The sequence below is a fragment of the Tympanuchus pallidicinctus genome, unplaced genomic scaffold, assembly GCF_026119805.1.
Source record: "Tympanuchus pallidicinctus isolate F22 unplaced genomic scaffold, pur_lepc_1.0 scaffold14, whole genome shotgun sequence".
NCBI classification, from domain to species: domain Eukaryota; kingdom Metazoa; phylum Chordata; class Aves; order Galliformes; family Phasianidae; genus Tympanuchus; species Tympanuchus pallidicinctus.
Genome location: NW_026294659.1, coordinates 14,460,266 through 14,483,279, shown reverse-complemented (window position 1 = coordinate 14,483,279; position 23,014 = coordinate 14,460,266). Strand labels below are relative to the sequence as shown.

Here is a 23,014-nt window from a genome sequence, read left to right as displayed (position 1 = left end):
GTATGAACAGTAGTGTGCTGGAGATTTCTGCAGTGAGCAGCTTCTCTTGCTGCTCTCACTCTACATTTGATGTAAGAAGGAAAAGTGAATATATGATGGCCTAAATTTTCTTTCAATATTTGCAAGAATGTAAATTAAAAAAAAAAATCTGTTGAGAAAAAAAAAAGGAAAGTGTCTAGTGATGGTAGAATGTTGGTTTGGTTGCATCTTCAGAAGTAATCCAGTGCATGTGGACTACCACACAAACAGAAACTGTACTAGTAATTATGACATTACTATTCCTGATGATGCAGTTAAGTGATATTATACGATGCCCTCCCCTCATATCTCATACAGCTGCATGCTAAAGAGATGGCCCCAACAGAATGAAATGGAGCAGCTGAAAATGTGGCAGGGTTACACCTTTATCCTGGGCAGCTTCAGCAGGTTTGCAAATAGTTACATCCAGTCTTTCTATTAACTATGAACTTATTCCAGAATTATTCTAGAATTTTAACATTACTTTGTCAGCCCAAACATCCTCACTGGTGGAAGATGATAATGACTGAGTAGAAGATAGGATCAATATATCAATAGAGCAGCAAAGGAGAGAACAGAAGGCTGTGTAAGTGTACTAAGATTAAGAAGAAGTAGGGATTGGAAGGTTAAATAGTGAAAAGCTTGAAGGCTTAAGACAACAAAGCTACATTTGATGTACTGCAGAAGTATACATACAAAGTATACTGTGTGCTGATCTTTTACATTTTTTCAGTGAGATGCTATTTACATAGATTGCTCTGAAAGTAATGCCTCCTAACTATTTCCATGGAAACAACAGCTGTTACAAGGAGCACAACTGCCTTATTTGGTAGAGCATATTCTCAGCTACGAATCACTATTTTTCAACACAGCCATCACCACTAGCTATGTGTTTTTGCCAGTGATAAACAAGAGCCTGCATGTCACACTTGAAAAATCTGTGCTGGACGTGACCCTTTGTCGCCATTGGTGAAATGCACCACCCTGCACCACTCCTCACTGTACTCACTTCCACTGTGTGGAAGTGTTCAGAAAGTGTCAGTGAATGTCAGTGGGTGCCATTTTTCCCACATGGAGGAATTAAATGGCATGCCTTTGCTTCATATGAATTTCTATGTCAGATGCCATTTTGTCAATCACATGGCTACAAAATTTAATGGGATATTAATCGGAAAATTCAGTCTCTGCTGCCATTCCACCTGCATCCACCTGTGGTTTTGTGGAGCATCATAATAAAATGGGAGGTGTTACTTTCTGAGTAGCCCTCAAATGTTACTATTACTTGCCATTCTTTTTCCTCCCCCCTCCTCACCCCCCCTCCCTTTTTTTTTCCCTTGAAAACATAGTATTCAATACATCTGAAAAAAAAAGCAACACCAAAACAACCACTGTTCTTTCGGATGTCAAGTTCATCTAGCTGCAGTTCAGAATTTTCGGAATGTTTTCAGCTAACAAACAGCAATTTCTTCATCTTCTCATCCAAAGGTGACACAGATGTTTGAAACCTCTATACTCACTGCATGTATCAGAAACACTAAACATTTCATTTCCTTGATTCCTCTTCGTTGCCATCAACTTTCTGGAAAATGTGGAAGCCGTGCGTTTACCTATTCAGACTCTCTGCCAAGTTCCCTTGAATTATATTTTTCTTCATTTTTGTCTCACACATTTATTACATGGTGACAAATGCAATTTTTTTCTGACACCACATAATAGATGTGTGAAACACACACACATGTTCTGGTAAGAGATTGCTCTTTATTTCCTGGCTCCAGTTGCAAAACATGAGTCAGGGTTAGAAAGTTTGTACTTGTGTCAGAGAAGTGTAATCTGCATCCTCAAACTCTTCTAGCTTTTACAGTAGGAGGGAAAATGGAAAATCTGGTTGTTCTATTTCTCTGCTTGCTATTTTCTTCTACCTGAGCACATCCTTTCTTCATTTTCTAATCACCATTTCCTTGTATTGTTTATGTTTATTCAGTTCAGAATTTGATGCTGTCATTAGCAGGAAAAACATCTCTCCTAAGCCAAGTATACCAGCACTCTGACTGAAGTAGGTGCATAATTTTTAGACAAAACATCCTCCTACTATTCTAGTTTTAATGCAAAGAAGAAACACTGCTAGTCCATTTACTGTGAATTCCAAGCGGCATTTTCTCTGTATAGATTGCTATTGATGTTCTGCTGTATAATTATAGTTAATGACCAAACAACCTCTCTACAAGACTTTGGTGACAAAACGTGCCTTATTTATATATACTTGCATTAAGTGTTCTGTACACTTTTGCAGTGTGTAGGAGAGATAAGTGAAATACAAAATCTGATAGATTTTTATGAACTAAAGTGAAACAAGCTCCAAGTTACAAGTTAAAACAAAAGCAGGTAAACAGTGAAATAAAAAAGAGAAAACTAAACACATCATCATTTCTTACTGGATCCAAACAGGCTTGGAGTTTAATGTGGCAAGCAGTTATTTTGCAGCTACCCATGGGTGATTGGAAGCAGCAGGAACTATGGTACTTCCATATTAATCATAAACAGAGTTTTGAATTGATATATTTTTTTCTAAAACATTTTATCCCACAGGGTCCTAGTAGTTGAGTGGCTCCTGCAATAGAATGACAAATAACTGTGTGACATGCTGTAAAAAATTTAGAAAATGAGAAAAACTATCCCATTTTCCAAACAGAGCAGAAACAACACTAATTTCATTAGGCAAGATGGAACAGACAATTAAACTGGGCACGTTTTTAATTTTGAAGCTAACCAGATAACTGATGCCTTTTGCAAATGTATCAACTATTGAAATTATTCCTTTAAACTGAAGCAAAACCACTGATTTTCCTTTCTAATATTAAAGCATTTACTTTACACAAAGTATAAGAAATGTTACCTGTTGCCTCCACCATTCCTTCTAGGATTACAACAATTTCTAGCTCCTCTTTGGGCAACTGGGCTTTGGAAATCTCCCAGAAAGGACTCTGCTGGTTAATTTCATGGCTGATGATCAGTGGTGAAACCAAAAAGAGACGATCATCCCCTGTGTAATAACCTACGTTGATATCTGTCTGGTTGAGCGGTATAAATTCCCCCTCCTTTGTCTGTTTGGATTTGATCAACTTGGCTCGTATTGATGCCTCTACAATGTGTGAATTCCTAAGGTCTCCTACTCGGAACATCAGACATAGCTTTCCGTCCCGCATGGAAATAACTGCATTTGTAGAAAAAACCAAGGTTTCTGCCCTCTTCTTGGGTTGGGATATTTTCACAAACATACAGCCAACCATGAAAGCGTTGACGATAGAACCTAAAACAGACTGAATTAAAAGAAGAACAATTCCCTCGGGACACTTGTCTGTGATGACCCGGTAACCATACCCAATGGTAGTTTCTGTCTCGATTGAGAATAAAAAGGCTGAGACAAACCCATTGAGGTTGCTGACGCATGGAGTCCACGTGCTGTCCCCTATATGATCCATATCTCCTCGCATGTAGGCAATTAGCCACCAGATCATTCCAAAGAAGAGCCAGGTCACTGTGTAAACCATGACAAAAATCAACAAGTTGAACCTCCACTTCAGATCAACTAAAGTAGTGAAGATGTCTGTCAAGTAACGGTAGGTCTCTCTGACATTCCCGTGGTGGACGTTGCATTTTCCATCTTTCCTAACATACCTCTGGATTTTTCTCTTGGCACATTCTTTGTTTAGATTTTTTGGCAGATCCTCTCTAGCTTGTTTGGGTAACTTTGGCTGATGAATAGTGACAGGGCTCTCTATGTCCTGCTCCATTGAGTCTTCTTCCAGTACGTTAGCTGCCATTGAAAGCAAACAAACAAGAAAAAGGCAGACATTATTTTTCTTATTATTTCCCAAAGTTAACACATAACTTCTTCCCATATTGCCAAAATGATATCACTATTAATAAATAAAATTATTGTCCTCATTATTTGCTCACCTATTACATGCATAATGCAGAAGTCAAATGATGTCAAGCATCCTCATTTTATTTAACTAGAAATACTTTAAAAGCAAATGCTCTTTTTTCTTATCTATCAGGACATCCAATCTACACCCATATTTTAATTCTGCAAGATGTATTCAAATAAATCTTTCTATCCCTCTGTCCTCCTTTACAGTTTAATAAATGAATTTTTTTATGCACCAAGAAAGATCTTCTGGGAGATAGCTGATATAAATGAGGAAATGAGTTTGCTTGAGGGTTTCCGTGAAGATGAGCAGAGAAAATGAGCAATTGTTGAACTATTTTTTTCTCTGAATTGCATTGCTATGGGGAAAGTATTAAAGAAGTTTCAGAGGTTTAAAAAAACAAACTTTTTTTTTTTTTTTTTTCTTTTTTTTCTTTTTTTTCCAGAATGAGCCAGTCCTACTCCTATTGAAGGAAAGGCAGAATTTCATGTAATATATACCAAATCCAATTCAAGTGCATTTCTACAGAAAATCGGTGTCTCGCTGATACTGAGACAGGGAACTGTGTGTCCTTCTCCAAGCAACGTAAAAGATACAGTGCTTCAGAACATGATTTCATTTGAATTTGTTATGCCTGTGGCCTTTAATTCAAGTGTTCCTTTCTAATGACATCATCCTACAGAGTGTTCCCTATTTAAGTGTCTTATATGAATATAAAAAACAGAAACAACAGTAACTGTCTTTTTTCCCTTTTGCTTCCCAGCCTCTTGAAATAAATAGCTTCATTAGTTTATGAGGTTTAGCTTATATACAAGAAAGCAGAAGAAGAGTGGCCTCCTCCAGGAAGCCAAGGACCTTGAAGAGGTCTAGAATAAGTCTGTCTTTTTATTGGAAAGCCTTCTGCACTCTGAGGCTTCTTTCTATCAGAATTTCTCTTGACTCCAAATTTTCTCATTTTTAGATCCTATCTGATCCAGTAGTCATGTCTCTGGCACTGCACAGGCTTAGGGTCTCCACTTGGCTGTCCTGGGCAATAGACTCAAACCCTTTCAATGTCGAGGAGTGGCTGGGGATGTCCTAGACTGGAGAGAGGACTTGCAGAAGGGACTGCTCTGAATATGTAAGTACGGCTTGAGGAATGTTTTGCCCTTTCTCTCTCTCAGCTGTGCGTATTATATGGCAGACTGTAGAATCTCACGGTATCTGTAGATTTTTCAAGACGTGCAGATTCATCTCTGCAGAGAAAGGGCTCTGTAAAAAAGTGACTTTAGAAGTGACTGAAACACCAAGAGAAAAAAATGGGTTGTAGAGTTGTTGTCTTACATCCTGTCCTGCTTCACTGACAGCCAAGCTTCTGTTCAGTCCCATAGCCTTTTCCACGTTAAAAGTAAGGCTCAAAGGCTGACAGTAGCGTGGAAACATGGAAGCAGTTCTATATTTTAAACACTACACTCCACCCTGCGTCAATTTTTTAGTTTGCTACTGTGTCTCGGGAGCATTATTCAGGCTGATTGTAGTGGCAGCACTTAAAATCGTGTCCCAGACCAGTCAGTTCAGGATGAACTTATCCCAGTTGGTGACAGTGTGCCTACTTGGATTATCACTAATGCTATATAATGTATGACAAAATAAACACAAGAAAAAGGCCTTAAAGGAACCTTGTGAGACAGACTAAAGAAAAAGGCAGAAAATTTGAAGTTAGGGCTTCACGCTTTATGCTTAACTCCATTGTGCCTAAGGATATTTCAGTCCAGAGGAACTATCACACTGCTGCAGTAACAGACCCCTCAGATACTCATGAACAGCCTACAAAAGCTCTGGCTTTTAAGAACTTAATGCAATGTATGTTAGGTGAGCAATGCTGGTTTAATGTGTTTCATTATATTTAATGCATTGTGAATATTAGTCTTTCCCTTCCCTGCTAGAGCACAAAGATAGGATGCAGGTGTTCCCTGTTGCATTTCAGAATATATCTGCTGCTAAAGGCAGCCATGCCCCAGGCCTTCTCACTGGAACATCTCTTACCAGAAGGTGCGAGGCTTATTAAAAACCTTAACAGGATGGGAAAGGGACACAGGCACTAATTTTATTAGCATCATCAGGAGAAATCTGAAGGGAGGTAGCTATCCAGGGATAGCTACCTGTCATACACTGCACCCATCAAGCCTGCTTTGTGTTTGTTTCTTACAGAAATACTCACTGGGAATGAAGCATGTTCTATTCATACAGCAAATTTTTAACAGAGCTTTCAAAACACTTTGTGCTGATGAAGCCCTTGTGCATCATAGCCAGCATTACTTGCCTTTTACAGTGCATGTACTGAGCCACAAGCAGAGCTAAGGGCCATGTTTTCTCAAGCAGCTATAGGTTTTGTAGCAGGAGCAAACTGCTGCTGTGCTCCCAGCACATGGTGGTGGGCTGGCTCTGTCACTGTAAGTGGTTTAACGTGTGAGAATTTTCCTCAGCCCTGGGAGGCTGCACCGGAGCTGGTTCCTGCGTGGATGTGGAAAAAGGCAGCTTTTAACAAGCAGATCTGATGGCTGCATTTAATCTAAGTCTCTTTCAGTATAGCACCTCACTAACACTTGCAGACATTGTAATCTCCCTGGAGGTATTTGGCCGTTTTGTCAACTCTTCAGGCTGTTTCCAGTGCTGTCATTTCTCAACTCCCAGGCAGTCTCAGAGAAGAAAAAATTAGGCAGATTTTGTATTTTTTTCTCTTATGCAAGAGAAAAAAATTTTACACTCTTCCTCGTCCAAATGCCCACATTATAAGACCCCAAAAATACCAGTATGGGGAGATATCTAGATCAGAATTATTGCCCAAAACTCACTTGGGCTGAGCTCTCACTTTAGAGTGAACCCATAGCTCCTGAAATAAGTGATCCAAGGACTCTGCATCGATGTGTTTCCATGGAAATGCTTGAGGAATAAGTTTTAAACACATGGCCAGATTCCTGTTCACCAGTGAGGCTGAGGAGCTGCCACATATTGATGGTGCTTTTTGCCACAAAATGCTTTGACTAATTATATTTTTACTTGATATCAACCCAATTAACTTATGTTGTTTATTTCATGCAATTTTCTTTTTGGTTATATAATGGCTGTCATGGTTCCAGGAACAGGGGAGTGAATAGCAGCTCTCTCACTTGTGAGCTATTTTTACTATCTCTGTTTTTCTTCATGACAAAAATACATACGCATTATTAATTTGCACTGAAAAAAAAGAAATCAGCAACATTTGAACATTTCCCCCTTTCTCAGTAAACATTATGTTTGCTTGAACGCGATGGTCAGGTGTGAATACCACGCCAATTTAGAATATTCTGTTCAAAATACTTGTTCCAATAAGACCTTCAGGCAAATACATAACACATGTATGGGATTTCTGTGACTAGCTTGATTTTCCATCAAATGACAGAAATGACTTCTCCAAAACAAGTCCCTGAATTTGTGCTTCATCATAGCCGTATGTACTGGCTATGTCAGCATATTAAATGTGCCCAGGTCTATTCTTTAGCATGGAAGCTAAATGGAAGGGTACAGCCCGCACTTGTACTATTTATTCCCATTTTTTTTCAAAGCAGGGTAGACTTATACAGTCTGCTCATTGGAAACAGACTATGTTCCATAATGACATAATGACACCTGTAATGTAGGCAGGAACTGTGTATACTCAGTTACGCAGTGGCCAAAACCATGGCAGAGGCTTTCCTTGGAATTTTACCACACTGGCAACAGGGTGGTTGCCCTCAGGATCAAACATCTTATTTTCTAGTAAAAATGCAACCAATGATAGTGCTCCAGTCTTGTGAGTTTTAGGACAGATTTAGAAAGACACAATTCAATGTCTCCAAGCACATATTTTTGTTTAGAGTCCGTGGAAAGACGTGAATCAACAATAAACTATGAGCTGTGCTTCTGCTCTCATGACCTTAAGTAGTTGTGTACATAATAGGTTGTTATAGTCCCTAAGTCACCATTTTATAATCAAATACGTTTCTTTATATTTTGATAGTCCTTCAGAGATCTTGTCATGGTACTGTACAAGCACAAACCAAATGGAGGCATGCAAAGGACATACTACAATATAATTTGGTGTTTTAACACAGAATACTGCAAATTGTAACTTGACAGTTTTTTAATAGAATCTGATGTAGGGAATTCAGCTAAAGTTTCACTACAATTTAGTAGATTGATTTTCTCTTCTAACACAGTTGTGAAGGATTTGTGTGCAAATTTATTAAAATATGACTAATTTCAAAAAATTGGTTGTAACCTACTCATTGCTCTCATGGCATTTATCATACAAATACAAATGTTGTACAGATGTAGTTTTGACTGTCATTTCATAGAATTGTTAAGGTTGGAAATGACCTTTATGACCACTTAGCCCAACTGCCAGCTCACCCCACCATGCCCACTGCCCATGTCCCTCAGTGCCACAACTACATGGTTCTTGAAAACCTCCAGGGACGGGGATTCCACCACCTCCCTGGGCAGCCTGTGCCAGTGCTTAACTGCAGTTTCTGTCTGCAGGTTGTTCCCCACTTTCCCGTTAGGATGAGTGCAGCTTTTAGATTAAGCAGCTTTTAGATTAAGTAGATGTATGCATGGGTAAGGTCCAACCCTGTCCTTTTGTGAACTCTCTTCAGCATTCACCATTTATTTGTTGTGATCATAAACTTTCCTGACACTGAACTCACTTATGGAATATTTGATAATGCCAGGTGGATATTTCTGTTCCCCACTACCTCTGTAAGGTTGTTGTCTTTGACACCAGGGGAAGAAGTCATTGTACTGCACAGTACAAGAGATTTTCTGCAATGTTCAAGGTCTTTTTGTTTCTTTTCTTGTGTAAGATGCGAGGAGAAGTCAGACAGAGGAAGCAGACAGGGAGCTTTTGAAACGCTTTGCCTGAACTCTGGCTTGTTTTATCCACTGTTTCAGAGCTTTGTAGAATCTCACTCTAATGAGCACTGAGGGCACAAGAACAGATACTCTGAGAATAGAGGAGGATTTGCTTGTTTGATTAACTTGGCCCATATCCCTCTCAGTGAGACCAGGTACTGTGAGAAACTGCGTATTATCATTATATATATGAGGAGGAAGTCTTATTTACAGAAAAAGAAAGAGGAGCTTTTTGTGATCATCTAACAATTGTAAGCAGTCATTATCACAAAATGCAGATTTTCCTCTGAAAATGAGAGAAATTAGGATCTGGTCTTTCACTGTTGAAATCAATGAAAGACTGCCTACTCATTCTGCTGGGAACATTGTCTAGTTTTCATTTGGAAATGTAGAAGCATTCAATAAACACTGACTTGTCAAATTTCTTCAAGTACCAAATTACTTATTTGCTCCCACAGAATCATAAATATAAATTCAGAGAAAACGAGTGTGATTTAAATTTATTTCAGCTGCAGTTTCCAGTAGAAAAGAAATGCAAATTGAAATACATTTATGATTAGAAAAGTGGATGTAAGAATGATGCCTTGCTTTTTCATGCTACCTGCTTCATTATTACATTCTTATCTAATCCAATAAAAACAGTTTCTACTATTTTTATTTCTTTTAAGCCTATACAGTTACAAAGAAAAAAATCAATCTAGGTAACACTTTGCCTCTGTGCAATACAAACATTTTCATGAAGTTCTGATTCTTGGCCCTTTGAAAATGGAGGATAGAAAATGATGCGTATGTAAATTTTAAAAAAACATGACTCCATTGTTGGTAAGCATTTGACCTTGTAGATTTTGTTTTGGATTTTGCCCAATTTCAACACAGAATTTACCACTAAAGGCTCCAGTATGCTGTTTTTATATCTGCTTTGCTCCATGTGGATTCATTTGCAGCACAAGTGAGGCAAATAATCTATGCTGTATTATATGTGTGGAGAAGTGTAAGAAGGCTACAGACTTTGAAACTGCAAAAATGTCTGGAGAAAGCTAATTATCATCATCTTCTCTAAATGGAGAATCTTGAACTAGAATATGAAACTTGTTTACTACCTGAATTCTGAGTGCTTGTGTAAGTGTCTGGCATAAAAAATAAGTTTCTAGAATAAGGAGATTTTGCTGTTACATATCTTTGCTTCTCTCTGATTAGTCTAGTTATACATGACTTTTAGCAGACATTTGGCTTTTAGAAAATCTAAAAGCATGTAAAGTTTCCCTGTGGGCAGTGGTCATGGCCCCAAGCTGCCAGAGCTCAAGGAGAGTTTGTAGAATATCTCAGACAAAAGGTTTGGATTTTGGGTGGTCCTGTTTGGAGCCAGGAGTTGAACTCAATGATCCCTGTGGGCCCCTAACAGCTCAAGCTTTTCTATGATTCTATGATCTACACAAATTAACCTAACTTTGTTTGACTTCAGCATATATTCTCACCATTGATACACTTATATTTGTGGCAAAAATGTCCAGAGCCTTTTCTGGGGTCCCAATTCGGTGCTGTCTAGACACTGTTCTTCAGAGAAGACTCAGTATGGTTGTGGGCTATTGTTGATATTGCACATGTGCTATGGCCTGTGTTATGCCCTTATTCATCAAATTCCCCTTGATGGTACAAGTCATCTTTGTCGTAAACTGTATGTTCAACTTATGAATTCCTCTGATTTTATGTGGCAGACAATCTATTGTCTTCATGCTCACCCTTCTCATTTGTGTAACAAGTGAAGTGAAGATAATGGAAGGCTATCAGAAAGCAAAAATCAAAATGACCAGTCACAATAAGTGTACAAAACTGGCATTGAAGTCAGAGACTCTGGCATGCAAATATTCATAGTAACATACAAAAATGTCAGAGGAGTACACAATCGATCTATTTGGAAATAATCAGACCTCATTTTCTCTTGCTATAGTGTTGTCCTATCTACAGCCAATACAGAAATGACCACCTCAGAAGCTGTATTTCTTTAGAGAAGGTGAGAAAGATAGAAAGAAAGCATTTGTGCTTTTGTGTGGAAAAGCTGCTGCAAGAAGTTAAGCAAGGTCAGTGGCATAGAGAATGTAGGTGTCCCTCCCTGAATCATGCCACCATTCATCATCAGAACTCGTATAATTTCTACTGCATGGGGTAAAGCTACTGACAGCTGCTGTAGTAGAGATAATAGGGATCATTAATGATTCTCAGTGCTGACAGGCCTTAATAGCTGCTAATGCTGGCCACATGCTTCCCTTCTGATACCTCTGCATCAGATGCATGTCTCCCTGAATTACTGTAAAATGTCATTGTCTGATGTGCCCCTTGAGAGATTTCTTTTTTGTAGTTACTCAGCTCCAGCTATTTCTGCCAGTTACTATGACAGGTACCAATGCCAAAATTTTTACTTTCCTGTTTCAGCAGTTCTTTCGACATTTACCAAGAAGTCAGTTTTACTTCTGTGAGGTGTACCAGGAACAGGAGAAAGTATACTGACCTGAATATTACCAGTTTAAAACTGCATTCACATGTTCTAACTGCTGGAAATTGGATAAAAAAAAATCAAAACTGCTTAATATCATAGAATATTTTGGGTAAGACCTTGACCAACAGATTCTGCCCAACATAAGATCAACTTCAAATGTGGATCATAGTTCTCAGGGCCAAGGATGGGAATTTGGGCCTTGTCTCTCTGGGCCTTGTCTCAGTATTGGGGACATTTTTTTTTCTTTATGTTCCATTGGGATTTTCCTTACTGAAACTTGTGCCCATTGCTCCTTGGTTTTACTGGTACACCTCTGGGAAGAATCTTGCACCATCTTATCTATAGCTTCTCTTTTGCACCTTGGCTGTTGATTTACTGCTCTGCCTTCCTGAGAGTTCCTGTGAGGGATGATTAAATTCTGTTTTCTCCACGTTTTTTTTCCTGATTATGCTGAAAAAGAACGTCCTCAAGTTTTGTGAGCAGAGATGAGGAGAATTAGTTCCTTCTTCTCATGATCCTTTTTTCTGTTAAAATTTTCCCAATTGAAAATTCTAGAAATAAAAATTAACTGATTAGCTGAACATTTTGTATGCATAATTCTAACTCATTTAATTCTGCACATTTGATGTCACTAATATCTGCAGATTTCTCTTGGTTGCTCCCAGAAACCTAAGTGTAAATAGGAGCATGGTTGTCCTGTCCAGCCTACAAGCCTATGGATCTGATAAGGTGGATGTAGTTGCCAAGCCAACTCAATCTCCAACATATTCAAAATGTCATGGCTATCAAGAGAAGCCTCTGGTGACTGGAAAAAAGGAAACATCACTCTCATTTTTAAGAAAGGGAGAAAGAAAGATCCAGCATGCCATGGATAGTCTGTACCTCTTGTTTTCAAAGCTGCAGAACAATTTCTGACCTGGTTTTATTTATCACTATAGGTGTAGACAGGATGGTAATGGGTCTAGTTCCTATTCCATGTATGTGAAAAGTTTAGAACTCAGGCAGCTGTTGCTCTGCTCAATGTCTATTTGTCCAGCTAGGTCACTGGAGTAGAGATTAAGAGAGTCTTGGAAAAGGAGTTACTGCCATCAGTTTTCCCACTTTCCCGCTGACAGGAGAAGCCAACACTTTTATCTTCCAACTTTTGGAGACAGTGTTCTTTCCTCTTCCTCTTCCTCACACCTTCATTCCTGGGACAGTCAGATACAGTTTTTGTCTGCACTGCTGAGCAACAATGAAACAACTCTGTACCTGAATATTCATACAGCTTCTTGGGCAGGTGTTGGAACCATCTTGACTGCTGCATAGACATACCCTGACAGCTTATTCTGCTTCGATCAATGAGCTATCATAAATATAAGGTATAAGAAGAATGAAGAAGAAATTTTTTGTCAGAAAGAAAGAATATAGTTCAATCAAATTGAGTCAATTTGGTACAGCTATGCTGTACCAGACCAGTGAAGTACATAACTTATGCAATGAAGTAAGCCTTCAGACCAAGCACAAGAATTAATAGTACTTTCCTCCAGAAATGGGCAGAAGACACCATACTATTGATTTAGATTTTGGATTTGATCACCTTAAGAATAGAGGATCTGAAAAGAATTTAAAAGTGCTTATTTTTCCTCTGCAAAGCATCACCTACACTGAGTGAAATCTCAGTTGGTCAAGACAAATTTCTGCTAGGGAGACAACAAGCTACGGGCCATGTGTATGTGTGCTATGATACAAAGTGGACTGACTACTACTTTGCCGCTGATTTTGCCTACCAGCATCATTCTGGAGAAGCCAGGCTTTGGGAGAGCATACTGAAAACCATCAGTAAAGATGAGGTGTTTGTGCTAGAATGACTGTCACTTGCAACTTCTGCTTATCCAATACAGACTGTAGAGAACAGAGTGTCTTTGAAGTGCAGATAACTGATTCCCTCTCTTTGTCCTCAAGTTTTCAAAAGAAGAATGAAAACATGTTACACACTTCCTTCCTTAAATAATCTTTTCTTTCTCCTCTCATTTTACATCCAGCTATACCCCAAACAGGCTGCTCTTGGTCACAGACATTGCCTAAGAATTTATTGGTTTTCCTTCTGCTCTTACTGTTTCATGAAGATACAGAAGAAGGTGGAAAGATGGGAAAAAAGTGAAACAAACAGGAATGTATTTTGCTTTTTATTTGGTAATAGAGATGTCTTGCTCAATAATTTCTCTGCAGGCAAGGGAAGACTTAAGTGGCTTTTGCTTCTAGGCAACGTGCTTCATAACAGGAAGGTGCTCCTCCCTTAAAAAATCGGGCAGGATTTTAATTTAGCTTTATGGCACACCTAAGAAAAATAATTACTAAGATCATTCTCACAAGCTCTTTGCAACTGCAGCTCTCTCCTGGTGGTGATTTGGTGGATATATGCAGCTTATTTGTTGGTTAAGATGAGTGATGTTGTTCATATGGCCTAACATACAAACCCAAACTCTTGCAGGCAAGTATTGCCACATTAAAAATATCTTGGGTACCTGCCACTCTTGCAGTCTGATAAAATTAAAGATTAATTGAGGTAAATTGAGATAAACTCAATTTATCTGAACAGTTGCCATGTTCTTTCTGTTTCTTACTGCAGTTGATACCAGGGCTCAATCTGCTTTCTGTAAGTCAAATAATAAAGCCGTCACTGCCTGCATCGTATTTCTCTGGTGAAGTCTCAGTGACAAACAAAGACCTAGTTTCTCGTGATTGACTTCACATTTCTACTCTGTGCAGTTTATAGTCTGCAGAGAAGAAACAACTGAGAAGTAGGACTGGAAGCAATACTTAAAAAGACACTAAAAAAGTAATTTTCTTAAAAAACTTCTTAATTTCAACTGGATAAAAGTTTTGTTTCAGGTTGTAGTGCTTTGAAAACCTAGAATATGTGTGTGCAGAATAGTACTTTAGAAATGTTTTCTATGGAAATGACCCATATCCACTGCTCTGTCATCAGTTAGATTCTGAAAGATAAGCATAGTAATTTTTGAAAAAGTGTATGGAGGTCTCAGAAGTACTAAGTTCTTGTCAGAGCCATGAAAACAGACTGAATTAACCATGTTATCAGATGCAAAAAAATTTGTATGGGAGGGATTTATTTATTTTTCCTATGTGAAATTGCTTTCCTAACTACCCTTTCACAGTTGTTCATTTTTTCAAGTAACTATTTCCTACAATCTCACTGTGAACTATCTTCAAAAACATTGCTCCTCCTCTTTGTGCAGGTGAAAGGGATGCACACTTTTGTTTTTATGCAGTAAGAGTGCAGCCACAGATTGCATCTGCCTTATCTCCATGTTTGGTAGAAAATTTCCATGTTCAGCAAGATTAGTTTAGATTGGAGTTGATGGCTTTGCCCATGAAGAAAACTGAGTACAAAAAATAAATCTGACTCAACATCATATACTTTTTTTTTTTTTCTAAGTTATTTAGTTGAATCAGAGCAAAAGATTGAATGAAGGTATGTTTGATTTGAGTTGAGACTTTTCTTAGTTTTGTTTATTTTGAAAGAAAAGCCACATGCAGTTGCTGTTATGCATCAGCTCTACAGGATTTTTTACCCATTTACATATGAATTTGTTAAAAAATATATTCAGGCTACAATCTCAGACCCAATGTGACTGAAAGTACAAGTCAAAAACACACAAAAAATTATGTTTCCATGTCAACAAATAGCAATTTTTTGTGTTGGAGTAATAGTTCTGTGGTGCCTAAACTACCATTTACTATTTTATTTGATTTAAGCTACGTAATAAAATACAAAGGTGTATAAACTTGTTTGAAAAAGGAATCAAAGAAGTTGGTGTGAAATTGTCATAACAGCTATAATTGCTATTTTTTTTCTACATGGTAATATGTAACAAAAAGGAATCATAAGCCCTGAAATATTTTGTAAGTTGAATTCAATTTGGACAATGGGATTTTACAAAATATTCTATGATTGAAAAGATATTTAATTTCAGTCTTTCGAAATTACAATATTTTGTATCTGAAATACTTAAGTGAAAAAACATTTCAGAAACAGTTTTAGAATTCAGATTTTCACTCCTTTTTCACAGTAACATTTTACCTTGCTTTAGGCAAAAAATAAGGCTGTTCAAAAGGATTAAATAAATAACCTTAAGACAGGGGAATTATATGGAAGATTTTGTAATGCCTGTTATGGATTAGGAAAGGCTTCACTATGCTTTTGTTTGTTTATTTTTGTTTGTTTTTCCTCCTCTTATTTTGTTAAAAAAAAAAAGGTACTTTAAAGAATTAAGAACTTTTTGATTTGCTCTTAGTTTTTCACATTAATTTTCTTCCAGTTTGACTGAAAACTACCCATGCCTCACCAGGACTGCGTAAGTCATTAGATCATCTGTTTCCTCCCTTAAAAATGATGTACTTTGAGAGTAAATTGAACCTTCCTGAACAAACAGAATGAGTTGACAGTGCTGGGTTCTCCTGCAGTTCCAGCTGGCTGGATCACTTCATCCAGTTTCTGTAAATCTGTTAAGGAACCTTAACAGCATTTGATTCTGGATGGCTGAATTCAGAGTTTAATAGAAAAATCAAACTGGATTTAAATTTTCTTTCCAGAGTATGCATGAGTCTTTCTAGAATGGGCTGAACCAATATTATTTTTTTTAATACTGGAAGTTTTAGATGGTACAATAGCCTTCTGCTAATAAAGCCCATCTATCTTCGCTGGAGACAGCAAAGCTCAGTTTGACACAAATAATTCAAAGCTTTCAAACCTTTCAGATGTCTTGAGAGAAAAACAGTAGTTCTGCTTTTCACACATTCCCTGATTTGCACAGAGAAAAATTCTGCCTATGAAATATACGAGCTTTCTTTCAGGGATTTGCTCATAGACATCAGAAATACATGTGGCTCTTGTTAGTCCCACTACATGAAGCAATGCATTGGAATAAAATGTGAATTCTGTCTTTTGTAGTCAGGTACATGTAGCTGGACTCACTTAAAGAAATAGTAGATAAAGAAGCTGACCTTTTAAAAGAAAGGAGCTCCATGCAGTAAACAAATGTATTGAGCCCATGGAAGAGAGCTTTTAGTAAATGAATAGATTGGTAACAAGAACACACTTCTGGCACCTCCAAAAGCAAAATTAAATGGAAAAGTGAGATGGTAAAAATAGAGCTTGGCTGCTTCAGAAATGTTTTCTATGCATAAAATGAGCAGAACATTTACAAACAAATGAGCTTGTGTGTTGGAGAGGTTTCTGATTTCTTCTACTTAGGGCTAACTCAAAGCCCATTTGTGAGGCTGAGGCCAGTGGCAGAAGGGTAAAATTTTGCTAGGAGGGAGGCAATAGTTTAGCTGCCCACTGGGAGTTCCCCCAGCAGTTCCAGCACCACGAAAGCCCAGCTGGCTGACCTGAAGGATGTGATCAATGCTTTTATAGTAATAGTAGGCACAAGGGAGGACTTTCAGAGCAGAGCATGTTAAGTGGGGGAAGTATGTATGGATTAATTTTTAATGAAATAAAAAAGGCTTTAAAGGCCCTTCCCCAGAAGTCCAATTCTGTTGTCCTGCTTTGAGTGCCAGTATGGGAACACCAGAGGACAAAAATGTGTGGGAAAGGTAAATGAGGAGTTCGTAAGAAATGTACAGATGCTAAGGAAGATATTTTATTGCTATACTGATAGGATTGTTTTCTTGTTCATGAAAATACCATAAATGGGTAACATCGAAGGCAATTGGGCCTTACTTCACTGCAATAAAATGATCTCTGAGTTCACATACAGAGTCTTAGACTTATTTTTTTTCCTAGCCTTGCTAGTTTCCAAGGAGATCTAACCATGTAGATTGTCTGCAAAGGTGGTAATTAGCCAGCAATGAACAAGATGGACACAAAGCACTTCTTGGCAAAAATCAAAATTTCAGAGTAGTTCCTTTTTAATGACTAGTATGCAGAAGCAATCTGATCAGTTCATTTCAGATTATGAAAAATATCCTTATTTATCTTCACAATATGGTTTTTACACAACTGTCTTTTAGATCAATGGCTGAACTGAAAAAAAAGGAAAATGTCCTCAGACTGATTTTGCGGGGATATTTTTTCACAATATTTGGCCATTAAAAATAGGATCTGATGAATTAGTATGCCTGCCTATAAATAATAACTGTTAGGATTTATAACCGAGTGTTCAGAAAAATGAGTAGAGATACAGGGCAAGGAGGAGAAAAGACAGATGCCATCCATGAAGCATCTCCCTTTTGTTTTTTTACGTTGACATGAGCACTACATGGGGTGAGAAGTCTTGGATTTGTTTTTGAGTGAGGCAGAGACAGGTTTTGCACCTGGATTGTCCCTTCTGCCTCGTGCCTACTACAGGTGCCTGGAGTGAGGTAGGGTGAAGAAGAAATAAGGAAGGTATTCTTAGGAACCTAACTTCTTTGGAATCCCAGTATCATTTCTCTACTGATCTAATCCACAAGTATAGTAATGATTCTATATGATATCCATATCCATATCCACTTCACTACTTGGGAAAAAAGTTTAAAAAAGTAGTTGAAAAATATTTAGTCAGTTTCAACCCATACGTAGCGATTTTAAGCTAGAAGAATTAAAACATCATTTGTTCAGTCAGTAAGCCATTTACAATAAAAACACCTCATAACCTCTGCATCAATGTGATTTTCAGGCACATTTAGGGTAATGCTTAAAGAGAAGCTCTGGAAGAAAAGTCCTTTGAAAAATTAACTGTGGAAGTGTCAGTCTAGCTGAGAGTTATCCAGACATATTGTGTGAGCAGAAAAGTGGAAAATCTGCCATTGTACCGAGACCTTGTCATTTTTGAAAGTTTTATCATTATTATTATAACTTTTATAAGGGTTGGATTAAGATTTTGAGCTTGTCTCTGTCTTTCACAACTCCCATATATCCCAATACGGACCTTATTTGTGTTAACCAATGTGTATTTATTTCTGTCTACACCAAATGTGTGGGAGTCATGTGTGAAACGAATAATGAAGACCTGAGATACTTGGAATACAAAGCAGTGAGTATGCATTCAAGAAGAGTGGGGGAGATGCACAGGGACCTTTTCTCATCTGTATACAAACAATTTTTTTCCTGTCAGATACTGAGCTCTGAAATGATGACTAAACCCTTTATTTTGGGGCTGTTACTCCTCCTCCAGCTTGCACAACTGGTACTTAACTCTGGAAAGCTGGTACATGAAGCTGCGTTGGAAGATCTTTTTTTAAGGTTCTTCCCCGAGTAGGCAACAGGGAGCAGCAGCAGAGCAAGCATTTCCTTCTGCCTGATGTCTGTGTCTGTCAAGCAGACGGAAGATAGCCCCCAGCTTACTGCTTTCCTCTGAAGCCCAAGAGAGCAGTGAGTTCGTAAATCAGCATTCCCAGAGGAAACTGAAGTAATCAGCAGCTTGAAAAGAAGGTGGAAAAAGCAGTATATGCCCCAGCCACAGCCAGCATCTCTTGGTGGGGGGGGGGAGGGGTCCAGGGAATGAGCAGATAGAATTTAACTATTGGGAAGGAGGCCTGGATAAGGGCGTTATAGTAATGCCAGTAATATAAAAATAGAGATAATGTGACACATAGACCTTCAGAAAAAGCCAGGAAATGTATAATAACTGCACAGTGGTATTAACTTGTGCAGGAACAGAAGAACCTGCAACCCCTTTTCCCTCTTAACTTGCACTGAGCCAATGTCCTGATGTGCCACACAACTGTCCCCCAGCACACAGCAGGCACTACATCTTTTTTGTGATGATGTATTTATTACCAGAGTCTTATTCAGAGCAAGCTCTGCTAGCAACATCTGGCAAGCCATTAATAACAGCTGACTGTGATAAATGTCTGTTAGTTACAACTGATTTCAGCTTTTCCTGGCTGACCTGAGCATAGGCAATCAGAGCGTAATACTATTCACATGCAAATTAAGAACAAGTTCCTACTGCAGGGATGCTGTGGCTAAATGGGCAACCTCTTGTTTTTCATTTGCGATCAATTTTAACAAATTGACTGACTTGTTTGCTTTCACCTTCCCTCTCTTGCAATTACCTTGATTATTTGTTTTTATATTTAGCATTAGTGGATGCATTGTCTCTGGTAAAGCCTCCTCGTCAAATCAATGAAGAAGTGCTTCTTCTTTCATCCTGCCTGTCCTCTCAGTACTGTTTAACATAATATACTGATGTTATGGAGCCCAGACAAAATCAATAAGAGCTAAAAAATGCAGCTAGACATGTAAGTAAGTATAATTGTTGGAGGCAGTAATGTATAATGTTATTGCCACATTGGTGGGGGAAAGGCAGCACACAGTGATCTTCGCAAAATGCTCCCTTTCTTTGGCAGGCTGGATGCATTTAATTATCTGTGGTACTATCTTAGGAACATTAATGAAAGAAGGGCAGCCTGGAATTCCCCTGGGAGAGCTTATAGCTCAGGTCAGAATTGCAGGGTGAAATTCCAGAGCCTGTACTGTGCTGGGCTTCAAGTTTAGTGGTTTTAAAGGACATTTTTGGACTTTTAATTAAAAGGAGTCCCGGCATTTATTCTTTTCCACCTCCTCATAAAGCTGTTATTGTTATCACTCATTCTGTTTCATTCTCTTTCTACTTAAAATGAAACTGTTGGCCTTTGGTCAAGAAACTTTGAGCTGTGAAATAAGCCTGTGTTCACATGCAGGAAGGTCTACTTCTGGCTGTAATTTGTGAGTAAAGCCAGGGCCAGTGATTGTGCAATATGAGATCTATGACCCATCAAGGCACTTGAGGCTGTACTCAGCACTAGCCTCAATTCACATGCTACACAAGCTAGGTCTCAGATCCTTGCCAGTATGGGATGAATCTCCCCTGGAGGCTCTGTACTCCTGGCATCTCCATGCTTTTATCCAAGTGGCTCTTGCTGAAGTGGGTCTGGTTCTTTCACTAGTGACATAAAGGGGTTTTGCACTGACAGATGGGAGCCAGCAATTGTCAGAAAGGATGAGCTGAGGTTTGAGCTATAACACTCCTGGTTTGGGAGAGTGATTTCTTCTTCTTTTACAAAGCACAACTGCAGAGGAGATAGAATGTAAAAGCTGTTTCTGTAATGTGGTAAACTCCACAACAGATTATTTTCCACAGCTAAGTCTCTGCCAAGCTCCCTGCTGGAGGTTATCCAGGTGCCAGTAGCTGCTCCTGGTCTCACTGTGACTTCTAATTTCAAGCAGTGTATTTGAGGGCCAGGGAGGTTTGCAGAGAAGGAGGTGTGGGAAGCTACTCTCCTACAGGAGTGATGCATGTGGGGGTATATATATAATGGAAGGACTCAGCAGGAGACAAACATCTTATTAAACAGTGAGAGTGATTTTCTGTATCCAGTTGGCTTGTTCACAAATGAAGGCTACAGCGAAATAAATGGAATGACGATGTGGGCTTTCTGGTTGTACTCTGAAACACTTGCAGCACTTCACTTTTTCCATATGGACTCAGAAGCATCCATGCTTCTAATTTCTGATCATTGCCCCTCTTCAAAGTCCATGAAGCAACTTTCATGGTGCAAACCAAAGGGAAATGCAATTGAGGAAGGATGGCTTACTGTTGATGTAAGTACTTCAGTATTCAAAAGAGGATAAGAATTTACATCCTGTTTTTACCATGGATACAAGTAAAAAGATCAGGTTACCAATATTCCTGGTGATTATAATGTCATAGAGTCCTGAGCATGTATGTTTTTTAGATATGTAAAAGTAACTGATTCAGTAGTTTCACTAATTTTAATGGACATGTTTATGTTTGTTTCTATGTTCATTTTATAGATCCACTGTAAAAGACAATCTTCCTGCTAGTTGCAAATTCTAAAGAAACCATTTTCATGGAAAGGGATATTTGAACTATTGGATGTATAGCAAATATTTTGTTTTTCTCCAGAGCCTTGGAAACACCAGTGTGTGAGAAGCATCCTAATCCTTCTAGTTGACTAACTTTCTTTCTTTCACTGTCTTCCTGTTGTGGTGGAGTATACTAGCTACTTGGAATGCAAAAGTGAGAAGCTCTGAAAAAAAGGAGATGTCTGTTATAAATGGAAGGTTTCAAAGAGGGAAAAACCCTAAGTTTAATAGAGATGGGAGATAATAATACGTTCATTGCAATGGAAAAAAGCACCAAAGTATTCCCAGATTGTGTGCTGGGATTTGTTTTTTTTTTTATTTCTTTTCACTAGGCTTTTCATCTTCAATAACATTTCTGTCTAAAATAAAAGAGAAATACAATTGATTTCCAGGTTGCACTAGGATGTCTCTATATGTACAGACAATCTAGGTGCTCTGATTTTCTTTTCTCATGTCAGTTTTTCTTTGCATTTTTATAGCTCCTTTTGATTTTTAGAGCTTTGTAGCACAGGTTTTAGTTACTGGAATAGTGGAAATCAATACTATCTTTGTATCTTGTATTTTCATGGTCTTTTCTGAGTCATGCACTATTCTCGTGTTTCCAGCAGAGTTGTCAAGGTGCCAGTCAGACTAATGTAGTTTATCAGAACAAGTACCCTGAACACTTCGAGTTACCAGATGTTAAACTCTCCTCACCAAACATGCTAAGTAATCTAGCAACTATTGACCTTTGTACATGTGGGTAGAAAAGGATAGCTTTGAAAAACTTAAATCTCTGGGTTGTAGAGGGTGTTAATCATGGAGGATAAATGAATAACAACCAATGAGAAATTCGAGAAGTCACAGCTGAGATATTGGTCTGCCTTTTCAAATACAGTTTACCACCCAGATGCTGTCTAAACAATGTCTTTCAGCAGTCAGTATCTAGCATTAATGTAATTATTCATGCCAAGGTGGTTGTTAACACTATCAGTATTACCTCTTATTTCTATTGTACAATCTGTCAGCCTGCCATAGCATTTAGGATGAGGGAGTTTGCAGTTTTACATCAAATCTTAGCCTAGTGTGCACACTATAAATTCAGTCAGCTCCTCTCAGGCATACTCTTTGAAATAACTCCTTTTCAGTAAAAAAAAGAAAAGAAAAATCTCCTTTCCCTAATGCAAGCTCTGTTTTTTCCTTCTTTTTCTTCTTTCTTCATCTTGAATATTTTTTAAATTGAGCTCTCCCCTGCAAAAGTTCCAACAGTAAGGATACCTTCCTGACTGAACATAAACAAGACATCACTGAACTAAAAGAGGGGAGATTTAGATTAGATGTCAGGGAAATTTTTTTACCAAGGGAGAAGATATCTGAACACAAAACTGACTGGAATCAAAAAAGCTGAAAATCTCACTGGAGAAATGGAAAATTGGAGCACTTGGATTTTTGTTGTGCTGTGATTTCATTCCATAGAAAACTGATGCAATGGAAAACTTGTGACCTACTTAAATTGCTCTGAAAGTAATGCATCCTTTTTATTTCCATGAAAACTACAATAGCTACAAAAAGCATAGGAATACTATTTGATAGAGCAAATTCTCAGGTACAAAACACTATTTTTCAATGTAGGCACATTAACTCTGTATTTTCACCTGTGACGAATGGGAATCTGTATGCTGAACACGATAAAGATCTGCTTGGCCACCTGGAATGTGGCTTGCCTTTCGTGTTGCTATTATTACTGCTGAAATACGCCACCCACAGCCTCACTGCACTCACATCCACTGTTTAGTATCCATCAATGTTTAGCAAGCGTTGACA

At 38.2% G+C, this 23,014-nt stretch overlaps 1 protein-coding gene across 3 annotated transcripts in view; it reads right to left on the bottom strand.

The window, feature by feature from the left end:
• Positions 1-23,014, bottom strand: part of KCNJ6 (potassium inwardly rectifying channel subfamily J member 6) — a 158,260-nt gene that overhangs the window by 37,239 nt on the left and 98,007 nt on the right. For all 3 annotated transcript variants that reach the window (XM_052673823.1, XM_052673824.1, XM_052673825.1), the window contains one exon: positions 2,912-3,832. In XM_052673823.1, the coding sequence (XP_052529783.1) occupies positions 2,912-3,832 (921 nt within the window). The remainder of the gene's footprint in view (positions 1-2,911; positions 3,833-23,014) is intronic.